At 38.5% G+C, this 15978-nt stretch overlaps 6 protein-coding genes across 7 annotated transcripts; 3 read left to right on the top strand and 3 right to left on the bottom strand.

The window, feature by feature from the left end:
• Positions 1 to 737: 737 nt before the first annotated feature.
• Positions 738 to 1682, top strand: LOC133836393 (uncharacterized). The gene is made up of 3 exons (XM_062266864.1): positions 738 to 982; positions 1037 to 1348; positions 1403 to 1682. Exons 1-3 carry the CDS (start codon positions 917 to 919, stop codon positions 1607 to 1609), a joined length of 585 nt encoding a protein of 194 aa, XP_062122848.1. The 5' UTR covers positions 738 to 916; the 3' UTR covers positions 1610 to 1682.
• Positions 1656 to 6043, bottom strand: LOC133836373 (mucin-2). The gene is given in 5 exon segments (XM_062266832.1): positions 1656 to 5050; positions 5052 to 5078; positions 5139 to 5544; positions 5606 to 5779; positions 5845 to 6043. Coding segments are annotated over 5 exon segments (3900 nt in total). The 5' UTR covers positions 5931 to 6043; the 3' UTR covers positions 1656 to 1843.
• Positions 6044 to 6271: 228 nt separating this feature from the next.
• LOC133836395 (small ribosomal subunit protein eS25) lies at positions 6272 to 7272 on the top strand. The gene is made up of 3 exons (XM_062266867.1): positions 6272 to 6419; positions 6716 to 6992; positions 7069 to 7272. Exons 1-3 carry the CDS (start codon positions 6417 to 6419, stop codon positions 7140 to 7142), a joined length of 354 nt encoding a protein of 117 aa, XP_062122851.1. The 5' UTR covers positions 6272 to 6416; the 3' UTR covers positions 7143 to 7272.
• Positions 7273 to 8141: 869 nt separating this feature from the next.
• LOC133836385 (zinc transporter 7) lies at positions 8142 to 11988 on the top strand. Of its 2 annotated transcripts, none has more exons than XM_062266854.1 (4): positions 8142 to 8513; positions 8580 to 8781; positions 8847 to 9284; positions 9349 to 10532. In XM_062266854.1, exons 2-4 carry the CDS (start codon positions 8601 to 8603, stop codon positions 9861 to 9863), a joined length of 1134 nt encoding a protein of 377 aa, XP_062122838.1. In that variant the 5' UTR covers positions 8142 to 8513; positions 8580 to 8600; the 3' UTR covers positions 9864 to 10532. The 2 variants fall into 2 exon arrangements, with proteins under 2 accessions (XP_062122838.1, XP_062122837.1); XM_062266853.1 differs by having other exon boundaries at positions 8143 to 8473; positions 9349 to 11988.
• Positions 11710 to 12827, bottom strand: LOC133836394 (translationally-controlled tumor protein homolog). The gene has a single exon (XM_062266865.1). It carries the CDS (start codon positions 12698 to 12700, stop codon positions 12182 to 12184), a length of 519 nt encoding a protein of 172 aa, XP_062122849.1. The 5' UTR covers positions 12701 to 12827; the 3' UTR covers positions 11710 to 12181.
• Positions 12828 to 14605: 1778 nt separating this feature from the next.
• Positions 14606 to 15795, bottom strand: LOC133836386 (glyoxylate reductase/hydroxypyruvate reductase). Its single transcript, XM_062266855.1, has 2 exons — positions 15593 to 15795; positions 14606 to 15531 (listed from the first exon to the last, which is right to left on the bottom strand). The coding sequence occupies exons 1-2, from the start codon at positions 15736 to 15738 to the stop codon at positions 14628 to 14630; spliced, it is 1050 nt and encodes a 349-aa protein (XP_062122839.1). The 5' UTR covers positions 15739 to 15795; the 3' UTR covers positions 14606 to 14627.
• Positions 15796 to 15978: the final 183 nt, after the last annotated feature.

The following is a 15978-nucleotide window of genomic DNA, read 5'->3' as shown; positions in this document are numbered from 1 at the left end:
GAATCTCTTGAACTTTTATATATACATTTACATATGTATATTCTTACACCGCTTTAAAAGTAATAAATCGATAAGAGTAATTTATTTATCTATCTCATATATATACACTTGAAAATTTACGTTTTATGTTGTCGTCCCCATAAAGCCTTGTACAATTTTGCTTTACACTTACGTTTATTTTATGTATAACACTCACACATGCACACTACACACACATACACGTCCATATACATTTATAATTAATTTAAATTTAAAGTTATTACATTTTTAAAATACGAAAAAGGAAACATCAATTTTGTCAAAAGTTAATTTAACAAAATCCGAAAAATTATATACAAAATTTCGCAAGAACAACACACCTTATACTTATAAATGGAATGAATGGAAATCGAGTTGGAGCTGAAGTTGGGGGTTGAAAATGATATGAAAATTTTAAATAAAAGAAGAAAATCATACATCGACCTTAGATTCGTTGGGATATTTGGGGATGTTCTTCAATAAAGAGTACGATTAATCTGAATAAAACTATTTTTATGTGTTACTCACATTTAATCACGACATATACATATATTCCAGCAGAGCCTTTTTGTATATAAATACCAACAACATTTATTGTTTTTCAGCAGAATAAACCATTGAATAGGTTTAAATTCTAAATCTTGAATATTTTGTAAGAAGATTACGATTGTTTTCAATTTTATGATCATCCATTGGAAATATATAAAACGGTTGGAAATTTTATTTTCAGTCTAAATTGATTCATTTTATGTTAAATTGTTCGAATAATTTATTTATCTGAGTAACCATCAATAAATTTTCCTAAAAAACTTTAATTCTATAACGATGTTGATATGCGAATAGGTATAAATAGAAGTGGATTTTTTTCTATAATGGTTACTAGTGTTGACATAAAGAAATGAAACAAACGCGATTGATCTGGAATATATTGCTTTGCACGGCAATAATTAGTCATGCCGAAAAGGTGGGTACTTGGATTAGATTAAAATACAACCTTTCTTCACTTTTTTTTGCATAGAAAATCATTTTTACGAATATTGGATGTGCAGTTAACAGTAACATTTTGACGAAAATTAACTGTTACTTGGAGAACAAAAGCACAATTAATCTTGAAATAACGTCAAACAAAACCGATGTAAACAGTTTGGTAGGAATTTCTGAACTAAATTTATTTATTCACGGGCGAAACAAGGTGATGAGATTAAACGGTATACGTCTGGATATTTGCCAAATGTTGGGTAGCAATAAAAGACAAAACTTGGTAACATTTCTGTACAAGGGAATTCTGCAAACAAAGAAAAATCTTCCCAAAAAATGTCCATTCTTACGAGTAAGTTTCGGGTTGAGAACAAGAAAACACATTCTCATTCCTAATCTTTTCCAGAACACCACTTATGTATTGTATGACATGAAATTCGATGGAAACTATTTGCCATATTACTTGCCCGAATATAATTTCACATTTGCAGGATTGTTCCATGCAAACGATATAAAAACTTTTGAAATTCATGTAGCTGGCTCATTTTGCGAATTTAACAACGATTGTACCGGTTATGCAGAACCCAAAAAACGCGTGATAAGAAACAATTAAATACAGCATATGTACATTACGGAAAAATAAATATGCACGAAAAATACTTGAGCTTATTATCTTCTCAATTTATTAAATCTGATTACAAATTGCTGACAATTTATTTAGAATGTAAATATAATAATCTATAGCTGTAAACATATGTATAATTGAGTGTTACATTCATATTCATATTCAATTCAATTGGTCTTTTATCTTAATTCTAAAATGCTAAAGATTCTCCAGATGAAGTTCCTACTTCTGGAGACGCCTTGTGGCGCGTCTTATTGGTCGACTTTCCGGTGTGTTAGGCAATGCGAATACATTACCGCTGTTCACTTGCTGTGCCGTGGGGCCTCCATGTATATCGGGCCTAGGTGCGTTTCCTGGAACTGGTGACGATGTGCTACCGAAATTAAATGCTGGTCCACCGTGTGTGGGAGCTGGGGTGGGGCTGGCAAAAATATTTGGAGTTGGTGTCGTGGCTGAAGTGGCACCGAATGCAAACGGTTTGGGGGTGCTGTTCATCTGAGGCAGAGATGTGGCACCTCCAAATGCAAATGGAGCATTAGCATTTGCCGGTGCTGGCGCAACGCCATTACTATTGTTTGTTGTCGAGAAGAAACCACCTGGCTTGTTTTGTTGTGGCTGTGTAGCAGCTACAGCACTTGCAAATAGATTACCTCCCATGGGTGAGGCGACATCACTTGCTGGCGGACCTGCCCCAAATGTAAACGGTTTGCTAACAGGCGCCGCTGGTGTTGCAAAGCCCCCAAATGCAGCAGGTGCTGGTGCGGTTGTTCCTGTTGATGTCATTGAGGGAGCGGGATTGCCGCCAAAATTAAAACTCGGGTTCACAACGCTTGTGGCTGCCAGTGTGCCAAACAAATTGACGGATTCATTTTTCTGAGCTACAGCGGCAAAAGAGAAACCTCCGCCTCCGCCTCCAGGCGCCGCTGCTACTGTTGACTGCGGCTGTTGCTCCGTTGCGGCAGCGGTACCGCCAAATGTAAATGGTTTAGCTGCAGTTGCATTCTCCGTTGTGCCGCTGCCAAATATGGGGGTCTGCTTGGGCGTGGCATTGAAACTAAAGCTGTTTTTATTCGCTGCTGGTGGAGCAGTTGGCGTAGCACTAAAATTTAAGCTGCTCGATGCTGTAGCTGTTGCTGGAGTCTTCGTCGTGATTCCTCCAGTCCCTCCGCCAAAGCTGAATACATTGGTTTTATTGCTAGTGGGCAATGAAAATGGTGTGGCCTTTGCCACAGGCTTCACAACTGCTGGAGTGCCTCCAGGTCCACTTGCTGCAAATGTGAATATACCCGGACTGTTATTAGAAGAAGTTGACGCAGCCAGTGGAGCTGTTGTTGTTGCTGTTGTAGCACTGTTAAAACTAAATGAAGGCGTTGCCACTGCCTGGCCAAAAATTGGTGTACCCGTTGGTACAATTGCCCCAGCAACACTGGCTGTGGTCGTGCTCGTATTGGTGCCAAAACTAAAAGCTTTGCTTGCTTCCGTAGTGTTCTGTACGTTTGTTGGAGCAGCTGTTGATGTCGGGGCCTTAAAAGTATTGCCTAAATTCTGGCTACTGTCAGACACCGTTTCCAAAGGCTTTGGAGCCCAATTATCCATTTTAAACGCTGGCACAGCTTTGTTGTTGCTAACATTGCCAAATGAGAATGTTGTTGTTTTATTGGCGGTTGTCGAGTCTGCTACCATTGTTGACTTTGTTGGTGCAGCACTGCCAAAAGTAAACATTAAAGTTTTAGCTGACGCATCAGTTGCAGTTGTTGGTACTGATGTTGCCGCAGGAGCTGCTGGTGTTGTAGCGTTACAAAATGTAAACGTTGGTGATGTGATTGGTGACGTTGTCACACTCACTGCAGAAGCATTAGTCGTTGTTGCAGCTGTGACTGTCGTATTACCAAACGAGAATACTCCTGTGCTTGTTGTGGTGCTCGTTAATACAGGCACAGTTGGAGCTATCGGCTTTTTTATCGAGGCAGCTTCGTTTTGATTCGTTGTATCTGCTGTCTTTGGACTAGCAAATGTGATGGGTGCAGTTGCGGCATTGGTCGTATTTGTTGTCAGCTTAAGTCCACTTAGAACAGAACTGCTATTTGCTTTCAGATTTGATGACACTTCGCTGTTAGCTGGTGGTAAGGGTTTTGTGGTGGTCGCCGAGTTGTTGAATGAAATCAAATTTAAGCTATTGTTTGATGTTTGCGCTGTGCTCGATGCAGGCGTTATGGTCGTCATGCTTAATATAACTGACTTTGTTGTTGGTATTACTGTTTCTGCTGCTGTAGTTGTTGGTATTGCTGTTACTGTGGATGCAGAAATTGCTATTTTTGCATCTGCGGGCTTCGTAATTGTTGCAACTGATGCTGCTGTAGTTAATGTTGTTGAAGTTGTTTTTTCCGATGATGTCCCTGTTATCGTTGGCGTTGTTGCCGGTACTGTTGTCACAACAAGTGTTGCCGCTGTTGTCGTCGTCACTATCGGCTGTAGTTGCTTTGCATCTGGTTCATCACTTAGTCGCGCCTCTGACTCCGCATCGTTTTGATAAATTTCCCCTTTTAAGCTGCTTAACATAAGTGCCAATTTGGTTTTTTGTGTTCGCTCCACATGGGAATTCTTGATACCATTGAATGAATTCTGTTGCTTAGGCTTAACGAAATGTATGCCCGCATATTCACCAGCATCCACATCGGTATCAGGACTCTCTGCACCAACTGTGCGCTCCGGTTGCTTCCATTGTAGCTGCTGCGTGTTGAACAATGTCAGTTTTGGCCTCGGTGATGCTGTCGCTACCGTCTCCGTTTTTTCCTGGATTATTGCTTGTAGCAAAGTCGGCGCCGAGACCGCACGCTGTGCTGGCGTTGCTGGCAAAGTTGTAATAGGTGTACTCTGTGACTTTGTTAAATGCTCCAGCCGTAAATCGGCTGTCGTTGGCTGCCGACGCTGTATTTTGGCTGCATGTTGTGTGGGCGAATTGTCAGGCGATCTGCTGCCACCGCTTGTCGCGAAACTTGTGTTGCCAGTGTCCAAGCGCACTTTCTCACGCATATCGTAGAGTTTTCTCTTATTGCTATGCAGCTTACTGGAGCTCAGCGAGCTGCTAATATCGTTGCTGTAACTGCAATTGCGACGCTTTGCTATCTGTTCCGGCGATTGCTGCGGCGAGTGGTTGTTGTTGCTACCTCCATATTTCATATGAAGTTGATTTTGCTGTTGCTGCTGCTGTAGTTGGTGGTTTTGCAGATGTTGCTGTAGATGGTGGTGCTGCAGTGGGAGAACTATTGGTGAAAGATGCATACGCAAAGGCACCGCGACACTCAATTCACGATGTCGTTTAACTCCAGTTGGCGTTTGCAGCGCCGACAACGGTTGTGAATGTGTATAAGGATGTGAATGCATATTATGATGATCGACAAAGTCTACCACGCGATTACAACTCTTTTTTCGTGTTGTACTCATTTTGTTGAATATCCTGTAAACATTTGTGGCTAATTAAACCGCTGGAACTTGCACTCGAAATTGGTTGACTTACGTCACTATTAATACGCTTACGCGATATCTCCTTTAACTCCTCCAGGACGCTGCGTGTGGGTTCGTTTTCGTGTTCCAACGGCTGCGGATGCAGAATGGGACGATTTTCGCGTGAAAGCTGATCACTGCATTTCTCGATTCCCAACAACGAATTTGAACGCAATAAACTGGGCAGAGTGTTGCCGCAATAAAAACTGCGCTCTGGTGGCGCTATTTGTGTCATTGATAACGACGGCAGACTGGGCTTATGGCTGAGAGGCGATGTAGCGATGCTGCTGCGTCGAGGCTGTATAATTGGCTGATGTATATGGTTAAAGGACATGCTTCGTTGCAGACCGCCTCGACTCTCCATATGGTATTTCACAATGCGGGAGGCCAAACCGCTGCTGTGCACGTCTGCATAGGTTCTAGTGCGTGGAAATCATTATTAATTATTTATTAAATAATTATTTACATTCTGTTACTTACTTTGGATCAACTTGGCTAAGATTTAACCTTTGACGCGTCCCTCTGGAGATATTCGTTGATGTTTGATGCAGGGTATTATTTTGTGGAGCCTCATTTGCATAACTTCCATTGAGACAAACGCTCGAATTGCTGCGATGTTTCGGACTTAGCTGGCATATTGTTGGCCGACTCAAGCTAGACAACAAGTTGGCAATGTTAATTCACAGGCGGTTAGATGCTGCTATGATTTTGTTACTTACGTTGACTGTCCATCTATCCATGTGGAATCAGCAATTGGATTTGATAGTCGTGCGGAATTAATACTTAAGCTGAAACGGTGATCCATTGGTATTCAAGTGAGTTCAGAATTATAATTGTAACAATCTCGTTTGATAAATTTGTCTCACAATGTGAAATTCTAAACACACGCTGATGATGAAGAAACATCGATCACACTTTCGATAAAATTTAAATGTTAATAAACATCGATAATTCAGGGCTTCGAAATTTCTGAAATTTTTTCAGCCTGACACATCAAACACTTGCGATATATACCAAAGCCGCAGAGCAGAAACTAGTGTTTTTCAGCGTTATAATCAATAGGTTTTTTTAATTTAAGAAAAAAAGAAAAAAAAATTGATCTGACTTTGTATACATGATAATAATAAGACTGCATTATTTTCCAGACTTGCCAACCAATGACCGCACCAAATTCTAAAAAATGGTCACATTGCTATTCATGCCCTAGGGCTGCCACCTATCGATTAATTTTCATAACGCATGGTAACTCTATCAATTTCCGTCCTCCATCTTTCTGCATTGAATCTTCACGATGGTGAGTTCGGCTGCTGTAGTTTTTATAAAAATATATTGTATTGGACGTGAAAATAGCTTCAAAATTGACAAATGATCAACACAAAATGTTTGGACTGTATTGTGCTTTAAGATTTGTGATGGATAATGCCATATCATTAAGTGAAACCATCCATTCATGTTACAAACAAACATGTAGAGACCATAACCTCGAAAGCGAATGTCCCTCACATACAATAAAGCGTATAAGTGCGGCAATTATAATAGTATTTTGTGACCTGTTTTAAAAGTGTCTCATTTTTTTGTTATTTTCTATAGCCGCCTAAGAAGGACGCAAAGTCGTCGGCTAAGCAGCCGCAAAAAACACAGAAGAAGAAGGAGGGCTCAGGCGGCGGTAAGGCCAAGAAGAAGAAGTGGTCCAAAGGCAAAGTCAGGGATAAGCTGAACAACCAAGTTTTGTTCGATAAGGCTACTTATGAGAAGCTGTACAAGGAGGTGCCCGCCTACAAGCTTATCACGCCCTCCGTTGTTTCTGAGCGTTTGAAGATTCGCGGTTCTCTGGCCAAGCGTGCTCTGATTGAGCTGCGCGAAAAGGGTAAGAATTTTGGATTTGATAGATTGATATTCTCATAGTCAATGTTGCTAATGTGCTGTCCCTTTAATGTTTACAGGTCTGATTAAGCAGGTCGTGCAACATCATTCCCAGGTTATCTACACACGTGCTACCAAGGGTGATGAGGCGTAAACTTTACAACATATGTTCAGTAGTCTCACTCGGATTTTACAATTTAACATGAATTGTATGAAAAAAGTACTACGACTATACTGCTATGTGTAGTAGAGTTTTTAATAAACTTGCTTTTTGATGTAAGGAATACATGCGTATAACTCCATTATTCTGTTGTCTGCTGAACCAACTTTCTTGGATCAAACGGCCAATGTAAAGGTCTTGGTGTCAGCGTTGAATAGCAAGACACACAATTTTAGGTCGGAACTACGTTAATACAATTGCATATGCGAAGCTTGTATATTTTCTCGATCTTCTGGAAACTGGAGAACTACCGCACTACATTTAGATTCACGGTTCCATTAAATGATAAGCACATCGGTTATATTTCATATTAATAAACGAGTTGTCTATTACATGTTCGACCCATTAGGTAGAAGAATGTGTAAGTCAGAGCCTATTAAAATTCTGAAATGAAAGAATAATTTCTCAGCTCCACTACACAAATTTTTGCATTTAAAACACAGACTAGTGAATAGTTTGAATTAAAAAAAAAAAAATGTTTCGGCTCTAACCGATGAGCAATCGATTAATTTATTGAAATCTCGGCACGACACGTCTTGAACGGTCGATAGTTTTCGGTGAATGGCAAATGGTCACGTTCAGAAGAACAAAAAGTCAGTGTTAACAGACTGAATTTGCTGAATTAGTTTTAGTGAATGTGGTTCGTTGAAGAACCTTAATAATAATGGTCAATAATTAAATAAAATATGCATTAGCTAAAGAAATAAAAACAAGCGACAAATAAATTAGATTTTTTTTTTGTGTACAGTAAATATTCTTACTTCGTAACTACTAAATAAAACTATAAATAAATTATTGATGATTCCCTAACTACGCTTTATGATCAAACGTTACGTTCCGATAGTTGTAATACGTCATACGTCGTGTTGCTGAACGCACCCATTTACTTTATTAGATTAATGCAACCCTGTTAGCTTAGTGGGTAGTCAAATGTTTACTGGGGTACGTTGACGTCTAGCTTAATGACAACACGGCAGATTGGTGCGGGTTTCGTCTTTTTCCACTCATCTATAAAATGAATTAAATTTGAAGTGTTGAACAAAAACCATCGACAACAATTGTGCTAAATCCACCTGTGTAAATAAGTGCCAACCTGTGCGTTTAACTTACGTCTCCAGGAAGCGTTTCATGCGCTAATTTAGCAAGACACTTGCTGCCGCCGACGACGCTCCCAAGAAATTCTTTAGCCTTAAGCATTCGCATCACAAGAGTCGTCAGCCAGCTGGAGCGGGAAGCGAGAGAGCTTTGCCTAACGATAATACCACGTATGCAAACAAAACAATAAAACAAAAAATAAAATTAAGCGTGCGTGTGTGTTTGATAACACGTTAATGCGTGTCTTTTTATTTATTTGATGATTTTGAATTAAAGGTAGCTTATCTCTTTGGCAAGATGATTCCGCTAACGCACAAGGATCGAAGCAATTTTGGCTACCGTATCAAGGAGAAGTTAAACAGCTGGAAGCGTCTCATATTCTCCGATCGCAATTCCCGCAATTTGTTTCTTTTCCTATTGCTCAATTTGAGTTTTGCTTTCGTTGAGCTGTTTTATGGCATTTTGACAAACAGCTTAGGTCTGTTTATAATCTAATCCAGCAAACTGTACAATTGCCTATTCATACTTTCATATTTTTTTCAGGCCTCATCTCCGATTCGTTTCACATGTTCTTCGACTGCACGGGTCTTTTAGCTGGTCTGGCTGCGTCAGTGATAACAAAGTGGAAGGCCAATGATAAGTTCTCTTATGGCTATGTGCGAGCTGAGGTATTGGCGGGCTTTGTGAATAGCTTGTTTTTGCTCTTCATTGCCTTCTTCATACTGTCTGAGGGCGTAGAGAGACTAATCGAACCGCCAGAAGTGAAGCACGAACGGTTATTTGTCGTATCCGTGCTTGGTCTACTCGTCAATCTCGTTGGCATATACGCCTTTAATCACGGGGGTCATGGTCACTCCCATGGCGGAGGTGGTGGTCATGGACATGGGCATTCTCATGGCGGCGGCGGTTCCAGTCATGGACACTCTCATAACCACAATGATCTCAACAATCACAACCATCAAGCGATTTCATTGGATAATGGTAAAAGACACTTCAATAATTAATGCTTAAAATACTAAAATTGCAATTCACGTGCCTATTTCAGGACATGGTCATTCACACGATCACAGCGGGAGCAGCAGCAGCCATGGACACTCCCATGATTTAAGTGGAAGCGGCAGCAATTCGCAGATAATGCGTGGTGTCTTCCTTCACATTCTGGCCGATACCCTTGGCTCCGTGGGCGTCATTATATCGGCAGTGCTAATGCAAATGTTTGGATGGATGATCGCGGATCCGATTTGTTCAATTTTCATCGCAATTTTAATAGCTCTAAGTGTGCTAAGTTTAATTAAGGAATCCATACTAATCCTTATGCAGCGTCAGCCCAGCGCATTGGACCGATCGCTGTTGCAGTGCTACCAGAAAGTGACTGGCTTGGCTGGTGTTTATTCCGTGCAGGAGCCGCACTTTTGGACCCTCTGTTCAGATGTCTTTGTGGGTGCCATCAAGCTTGAGGTGTCGAAGAATGTTGATCCCACATATGTGGTGACGCATACGCGAATGATCTTTGAGTCTGTTGGTGTCAAGCAAATCTATGTACAGCTCGATTATGTGTGATTAACGAAGATCTAAACATTATGCCTAATAACACCTAATATATATATATATATATATATATATGTTTGATCACTATGTATATTGAGCAGCGTGTTGTGTATGTAGTATGTAACGATGAGTGTTTTTTACCTAAATTTTAGTTAATTAAGCTGAATGCGATGCGCGATAAAATTGAATCAAAAGAGCGGACTGTAAAGTATAATCTAATCGTACCGATAAGCTTGTCGAAAGTTTTGTTAATTTATTTTTTGTAAATTGTTAATACAATTCATTCCAAACATACATATAACATATATCAAAGCCTATCACAATGAACTTAGTGCAACATTGCAGCTGTTGCTGTTTCCATATACAAACTTAGTGTAATTGTAATATATAAGTGTAAAATTTTACATTGAAAATAGTACACACAATTATCTGGGAAGTCCTTTTTTTAAACATAGACAGAACAAACTAACACTTAAATCATTTGACTGAAAAAAATAATTTAAAGACTCATTCTATTTAGCTTAAATGGGAGTCTAAAAACAAAATGCAATTATAAACAATTGTGCCGCATCAAAATTATGAACGAAATAAAAAGAAATTGTTAAAATATTTTATAAAAAAAAAATGGACCAATTAATGAACGTCGCGCATGTTTTCCTTATTAACTATTGCTCAGGCCCATTTGCATATACATATGTACATCCGACTTATATTTTTTAAACAATATTTTGAACAAATTACGTGCTTGACTGTAACTTCACAATTTTTTTTTGCGATTTTGGCACGGAAAATACTTAATACCGTTAAATCGTTGTTTCATTTCAAAATTATTTGCGGTTCACCAAATACGTTACCAAACATTTTTTAATTATTAACCTAATATTTCTCAAATGCAAATAAATAGCGACTTCTGCTGTATTTTCTTTACATAAGAGAATCAGAAAGTCGAATGCTGGAAGTTGAAGTTGACTATAGTACGCTGTTAAATTGGCCGAATCATTACAAATTTTTTGAAAATTGAACCTTTTGCCGTATTACAGATATGTAGATCTGAAATGTAGAAACTAAATAATTAAATTTAAAACTTGTTTTTGCTTTTAACGTGACATTAAATTTCTTCTGGAAGTTTGTAAATTATTATGTGCATTAAATTTAATTGTTTAGTAACTACGAGTTTTATTTCGATTTTTTTAAAACCCTACTTCTTTTGTTAACTTTATTGAAAATCGCCTGGTCGATATCCATTAAAATAATTCAGCCCAATTACAATAAATATGTAGTTAATTTTTTGATGGCAGCACTCGATTGAATTTTCTTTCTAAATTTCCATAATTACAAATAGAGATTATATTATTCATATTGCTTTACATAATACATAGATACTAGACGCATGCAGTGGATATTGTGTTCTTTGTAATGTATTCTAATTAACACATTTTTTTAAAAGTACCGTTCTAAACAAAAAATTGGTACAACTACTTAAGAACTATACGCTGATATACGAAGTAAAACGAACGTGAAGTAGCTAGATGATGAATAAACTTGTAAGTAACCTTGTGAAAATTGGACATCGTACAAATGTATATTTGTAAGTGTATTAACAACAGTAAGAATAAATCCACTCTTGGGTAGGCAGGTTATGTTCAATGCCGCAAAACGCAAGAAATGTAGGACACATTCTTTCAGCAATCATGTACTGCTGCATTGCGCAGGTCTGTTTCAATTCACTGTCAAAGGTCAATAACTTTTTGCTTGCCCCAACCAATAGCTGACTCATTCAACTTTGTTCTGTAACTGTTAACATGATATGTGCTGGAAAAATGCATAGGACCTTTAAAATTAAAACATCAATTGAGAATGCAGTAAATGTATAAGGTTTTCGTTTATTTTTTTTTCGTACATACAAATATGATCTTTACCTCCGATTCTTTTTGACATTTTTAATTGAAAACGTAAACAAAAGTATACATAAATGTGGTTGATATAAAACATTAAATTACGTTTCTCTCCAGATACCACAAATTCGTTAGATTTTGCTACTGTATGTGGCTCCTGATGGCGCAGTCTTTTGCTTTAACTAAAATTTTTTTTTCATAATACATCCAAATTATAATGGTTGAGAGTTGTCAATTTCGAACTATTGCAAAATATTGTGTGTAAATAGAAAAATCGTTTAGAATAGGCATGTGTGAGTATGTTAGTGGTCGATGTACACATGCACTTTGTTGTTATGGGCGTTGATTTTCGTTCCTGTTGTTGTTGTTTCCACATGAAAGCCGCAATTGAAATTTATGTATGGTACATCAATCATTAACGCAAGTCGAAAGAAATTAGCACTTCTCCTCCTCAAGGCCGTGCTTAAAGAACATAAGAACTGGAGTGCTTGCGCCATTGATATCACGATATTCACACATTGCAACCATTCCGTCGCAGTCCATGGACTCGCCGGTGAAGAACTGCAAATCCTTGAAGCGGCCCAGAATATCCTTCATGGCTTTGTTCATGTTCGTCTTGAAGACATCGACTTGGTCGGGCGCACTTGCCGACAACTTTTCCAGAACCTTCTTCATGTAATCTTTCAGATAGAGAGTGAAGCTCTTTTTGTCACCGAAAGCGAAGCATTCAGACAGACGATGGTTCAACACCACATCAACTCCAGTTTCGACATTTAAGTCTGTGCCCTCGTCAGCTTCTTCGGCTGATGGATTTGAGCCAGCGAGAACAATCTCGTCGCTTTTTCTACTGACCAATTTACCGTAGACTTCATAGATAACCTCATCAACTAGTTTCATCTTGTAGGTGTCTGCGAACATTTCATCGCCGGTGATGATATCCTTGTAGATTTTCATATTGAAGCAGTGAGTTGTGTTATTAAATAAGGATAGACCGAATTTTAGCTTGCAAATTTGCAATTACAACTGCACCGAACAGGGAACCACGCTTGCCACGCGCTGAAACAGCGAAAAAAGAAGGAACGAAGAAAAAATATGGCGCTTTACTGTTAACTTAACATTTTTCGATAGCTGCTATTAACAGCAAATGTAAACTTAGTTTAGTATTAATAACATTTTCAAGTGGAAATTGCAATTTGCAATTTTTTTTTACTTGCAATTCTTGATTTATATATAATTTGCGAAACATATTTATATTGTATTAGCCTTTTACAAACAAATTTTTATCAGTCACAATTGAATATTTAACATTCACAAATTGATTTATTAACACTGGCTCATTTGAAACATCGAGCCACTATCGATACAATAGCTCTTCTTTTTATCATGCGAATAAAATATCCTATTCTGATTATATTTTCATGATATATGTAGATATATATCTTAATAAAAAACATTTATCAAAACCAGTTTGATTTTTTTTTTTAATATATAACGGTTGTAATCGACATGGTTGAAATCGAAAATTATAGCCTATTTCCACCGCTTCCAAAACCTCGGTTTTCTTTGGTTTTTCACGTTCAGGCCGAATGTTACGTTCGCCCCATGTAAAAACCCATAAGAAAAAAAGTCGGTTCGCGAGCTACGTAGAAATAGCGAACGCACTTTTTGGGTAATTACGCGATATTTTGATCGATATGACAACGAAAAAGAGGTCACCACTAAACAAACAGCTGACATTTAAGTGCGCCAAGGTATGAAAATAGAAAAATTAAAATTTTATTTTGCTTTTTAAGGCAAATTTGTTATATTTTAGATGAGCCAAAAAACTCGAAAGCCGTCAATATCGTGGAGTGGCATCCACAAGGCTATGTTGTTCGAGTTATGGGAGGAGAAATGTAGTGCCTTTTTTGGCCAATCCACAAAGGCGCTCCACAAGGGTGCCAAATAGAGGTGGGCGCGGGCCTGTATTTTAAGGCCCGGGCCCGCACGAAAACAAACTCTTTTTTGAGAGGCCCGGCCCGGCCGAACACGAAACTTTTTCAATAAGGCCCGGCCCGGCCCGGCACGAAACTTATTTACACATATAAGGAAATTCAAAAGACATGTAATTTATATATACATATATATATATTTATTAAGGTATTTATATTGAATATTGTTATGTATTTAATGAAAAACAAATTAATTCATATTTTTATTTAAAAATAAAATTTTTTCTACATTTTTGCTTTTAGCCTAGTGTGTTTTTCATTTAAACCATGGCCCACAGATTTGATAATTTCACAATAGGCCGCCAATTTTTAATTAGTGGTGTGCAAACAAGTAAAATATTGTATAACCAAATCAATAGTAGCATCGATAAGCAATTAAAATGCGATAAATGGCGGTTCTAATTCGATCAAATCAAAATTGTTTCAGGCCTACTTCGGGCTTTTACGGGCCTATTTCGGGTTTTTACGGGCCGGGCCTTTTTTCTAAGGCCCGGGCCCGCACGAAGCCCGTACGAATCTTAATTATATTGCCCACCTCTAGCTATTAATTCGAAAATTATCTTCAAAAAATGATTCGTTGTTTCCAGGAACATCGCGCTCCCAAAAACACCCATGCTGTTGCTGAAAATCAAAATCCTCATAAAAATCCTGAAATTTAATAAAATTTTTCATTTTAAAATGCGCGTGCTGTTTTTTGAATTGTTCGCCAACTCGTGTTTACATTTAAACAGCTGACATTTCAAAGCGGCCATATTGAGAATTTTATCGTTGCCCATATTTCTCGGTTCGTGCAAATGGAAACCCCGAAACGGGACTTTAAAAACATAGAAAAACGCTATTATATTGCATATCGCGAACTCAAATGCAGTATTTATAATTTAAAAAAGGTTTTAAAAATTCACCTCCGATTCCATTTCACAACCTTTCAGAGCAGCGATTATATTTCTAGCCGTGATTCGCGACATTTCCTTACGAGTCTCTATGTCAGCGCTACCAATATGCGGAAGAACTACTACATTATCCAACTTAAGAAGAGGATCGTTTAGTGGAAGGGGCTCAGGGGTTGTCACATCTAGTCCAGCAGCCATGATACGTTTTGAGATAAGTGCTTCGGTTAATGCTTTTTGGTCCACAACACCACCCCGAGCTGTGTTGATAAAAATGCAGTGAGGTTTCATTTTTTCGAAAGCGGATGAATTAAAGACTTCCTTTGTTTCGGGGGTTAAAGCACAGCAGACAATAATGAAGTCCGACAAGCTCAGCATTTCATCGAAGCCAACATGCTTAGCATTGACCTTGGCAGCCTCTTCCGGCTTCGGCGAACGTGTCGTATACGTTATCTGACTGGGCTTGAAAGGTACAATACGCGCAGCAATCTCTTGCCCTATGCGTCCAAAACCATACAAGGCGACACGTGAATTCTTCAATCCTTTTCCACACATCCACATGGGCGACCATGATTTCCAGCCACCATTGTACACTTCCCTGTTGGCTTCAAACAGACGACGATTGGTGGCCAGTAGCAACGCCAACGTCAGCTCCGCTGTGGCATCCGTCAGCACATCGGGTGTGTAACCCACTCGAATGCCACGTCGCTTACACTCGTGGACATCGATGTGCTCGTAACCCACAGAAATCGTCGCAATACACTTAAGTTGATCACCTGCAGCATCCAACACAGCAGCATCAATTCGATCAGTGAGCGCACAGAATAGCGCCTCCTTGCCCTTAATTTCGCGCAACAGGTCTTCCCGTGGAATTGCCGAGGCCTTCGACCAAGTGGTCACATTGCAGCTAAGAATATCAAGTACACAACAATGTTAAAACCATTCGCAAAACAATTTTATGAGCAAACCTTTCTCGTAGTAGATCCAGTCCACTTTCATCGACATCTGGTCGAGTCACATAAACACTAGGCTTAGAACTCATTCTGGCGATGTTTGTGAGCTGAGAATATCTTATGACAGTCTGGATAAGATGTGATGTTCTTTTATACAACATGATGTACACTCATATTCATCATATTAGAACACTTTTATTTATTTACAAAATTGAATAGACTTAAAATACCAATAAGTTAAAATTATTTTTAATTCTACTACAAGTAAAAAAAACTTAACATATACATATAAATTATAACTACTACTACAATAAAAAAAACAGTAAAATATTAAAATCAGATAAAAAAAAAATATACAATTCGCTGCACTTCCGAGTTCTGGTCTTACAGTGAATATGCAT

Source organism: Drosophila sulfurigaster, chromosome 2R, assembly GCF_023558435.1.
Source record: "Drosophila sulfurigaster albostrigata strain 15112-1811.04 chromosome 2R, ASM2355843v2, whole genome shotgun sequence".
Taxonomy (NCBI): domain Eukaryota; kingdom Metazoa; phylum Arthropoda; class Insecta; order Diptera; family Drosophilidae; genus Drosophila; species Drosophila sulfurigaster.
The sequence above is the reverse complement of the archived record's forward strand: the minus strand, read 5'-3'. Positions and strand labels throughout refer to the sequence as shown.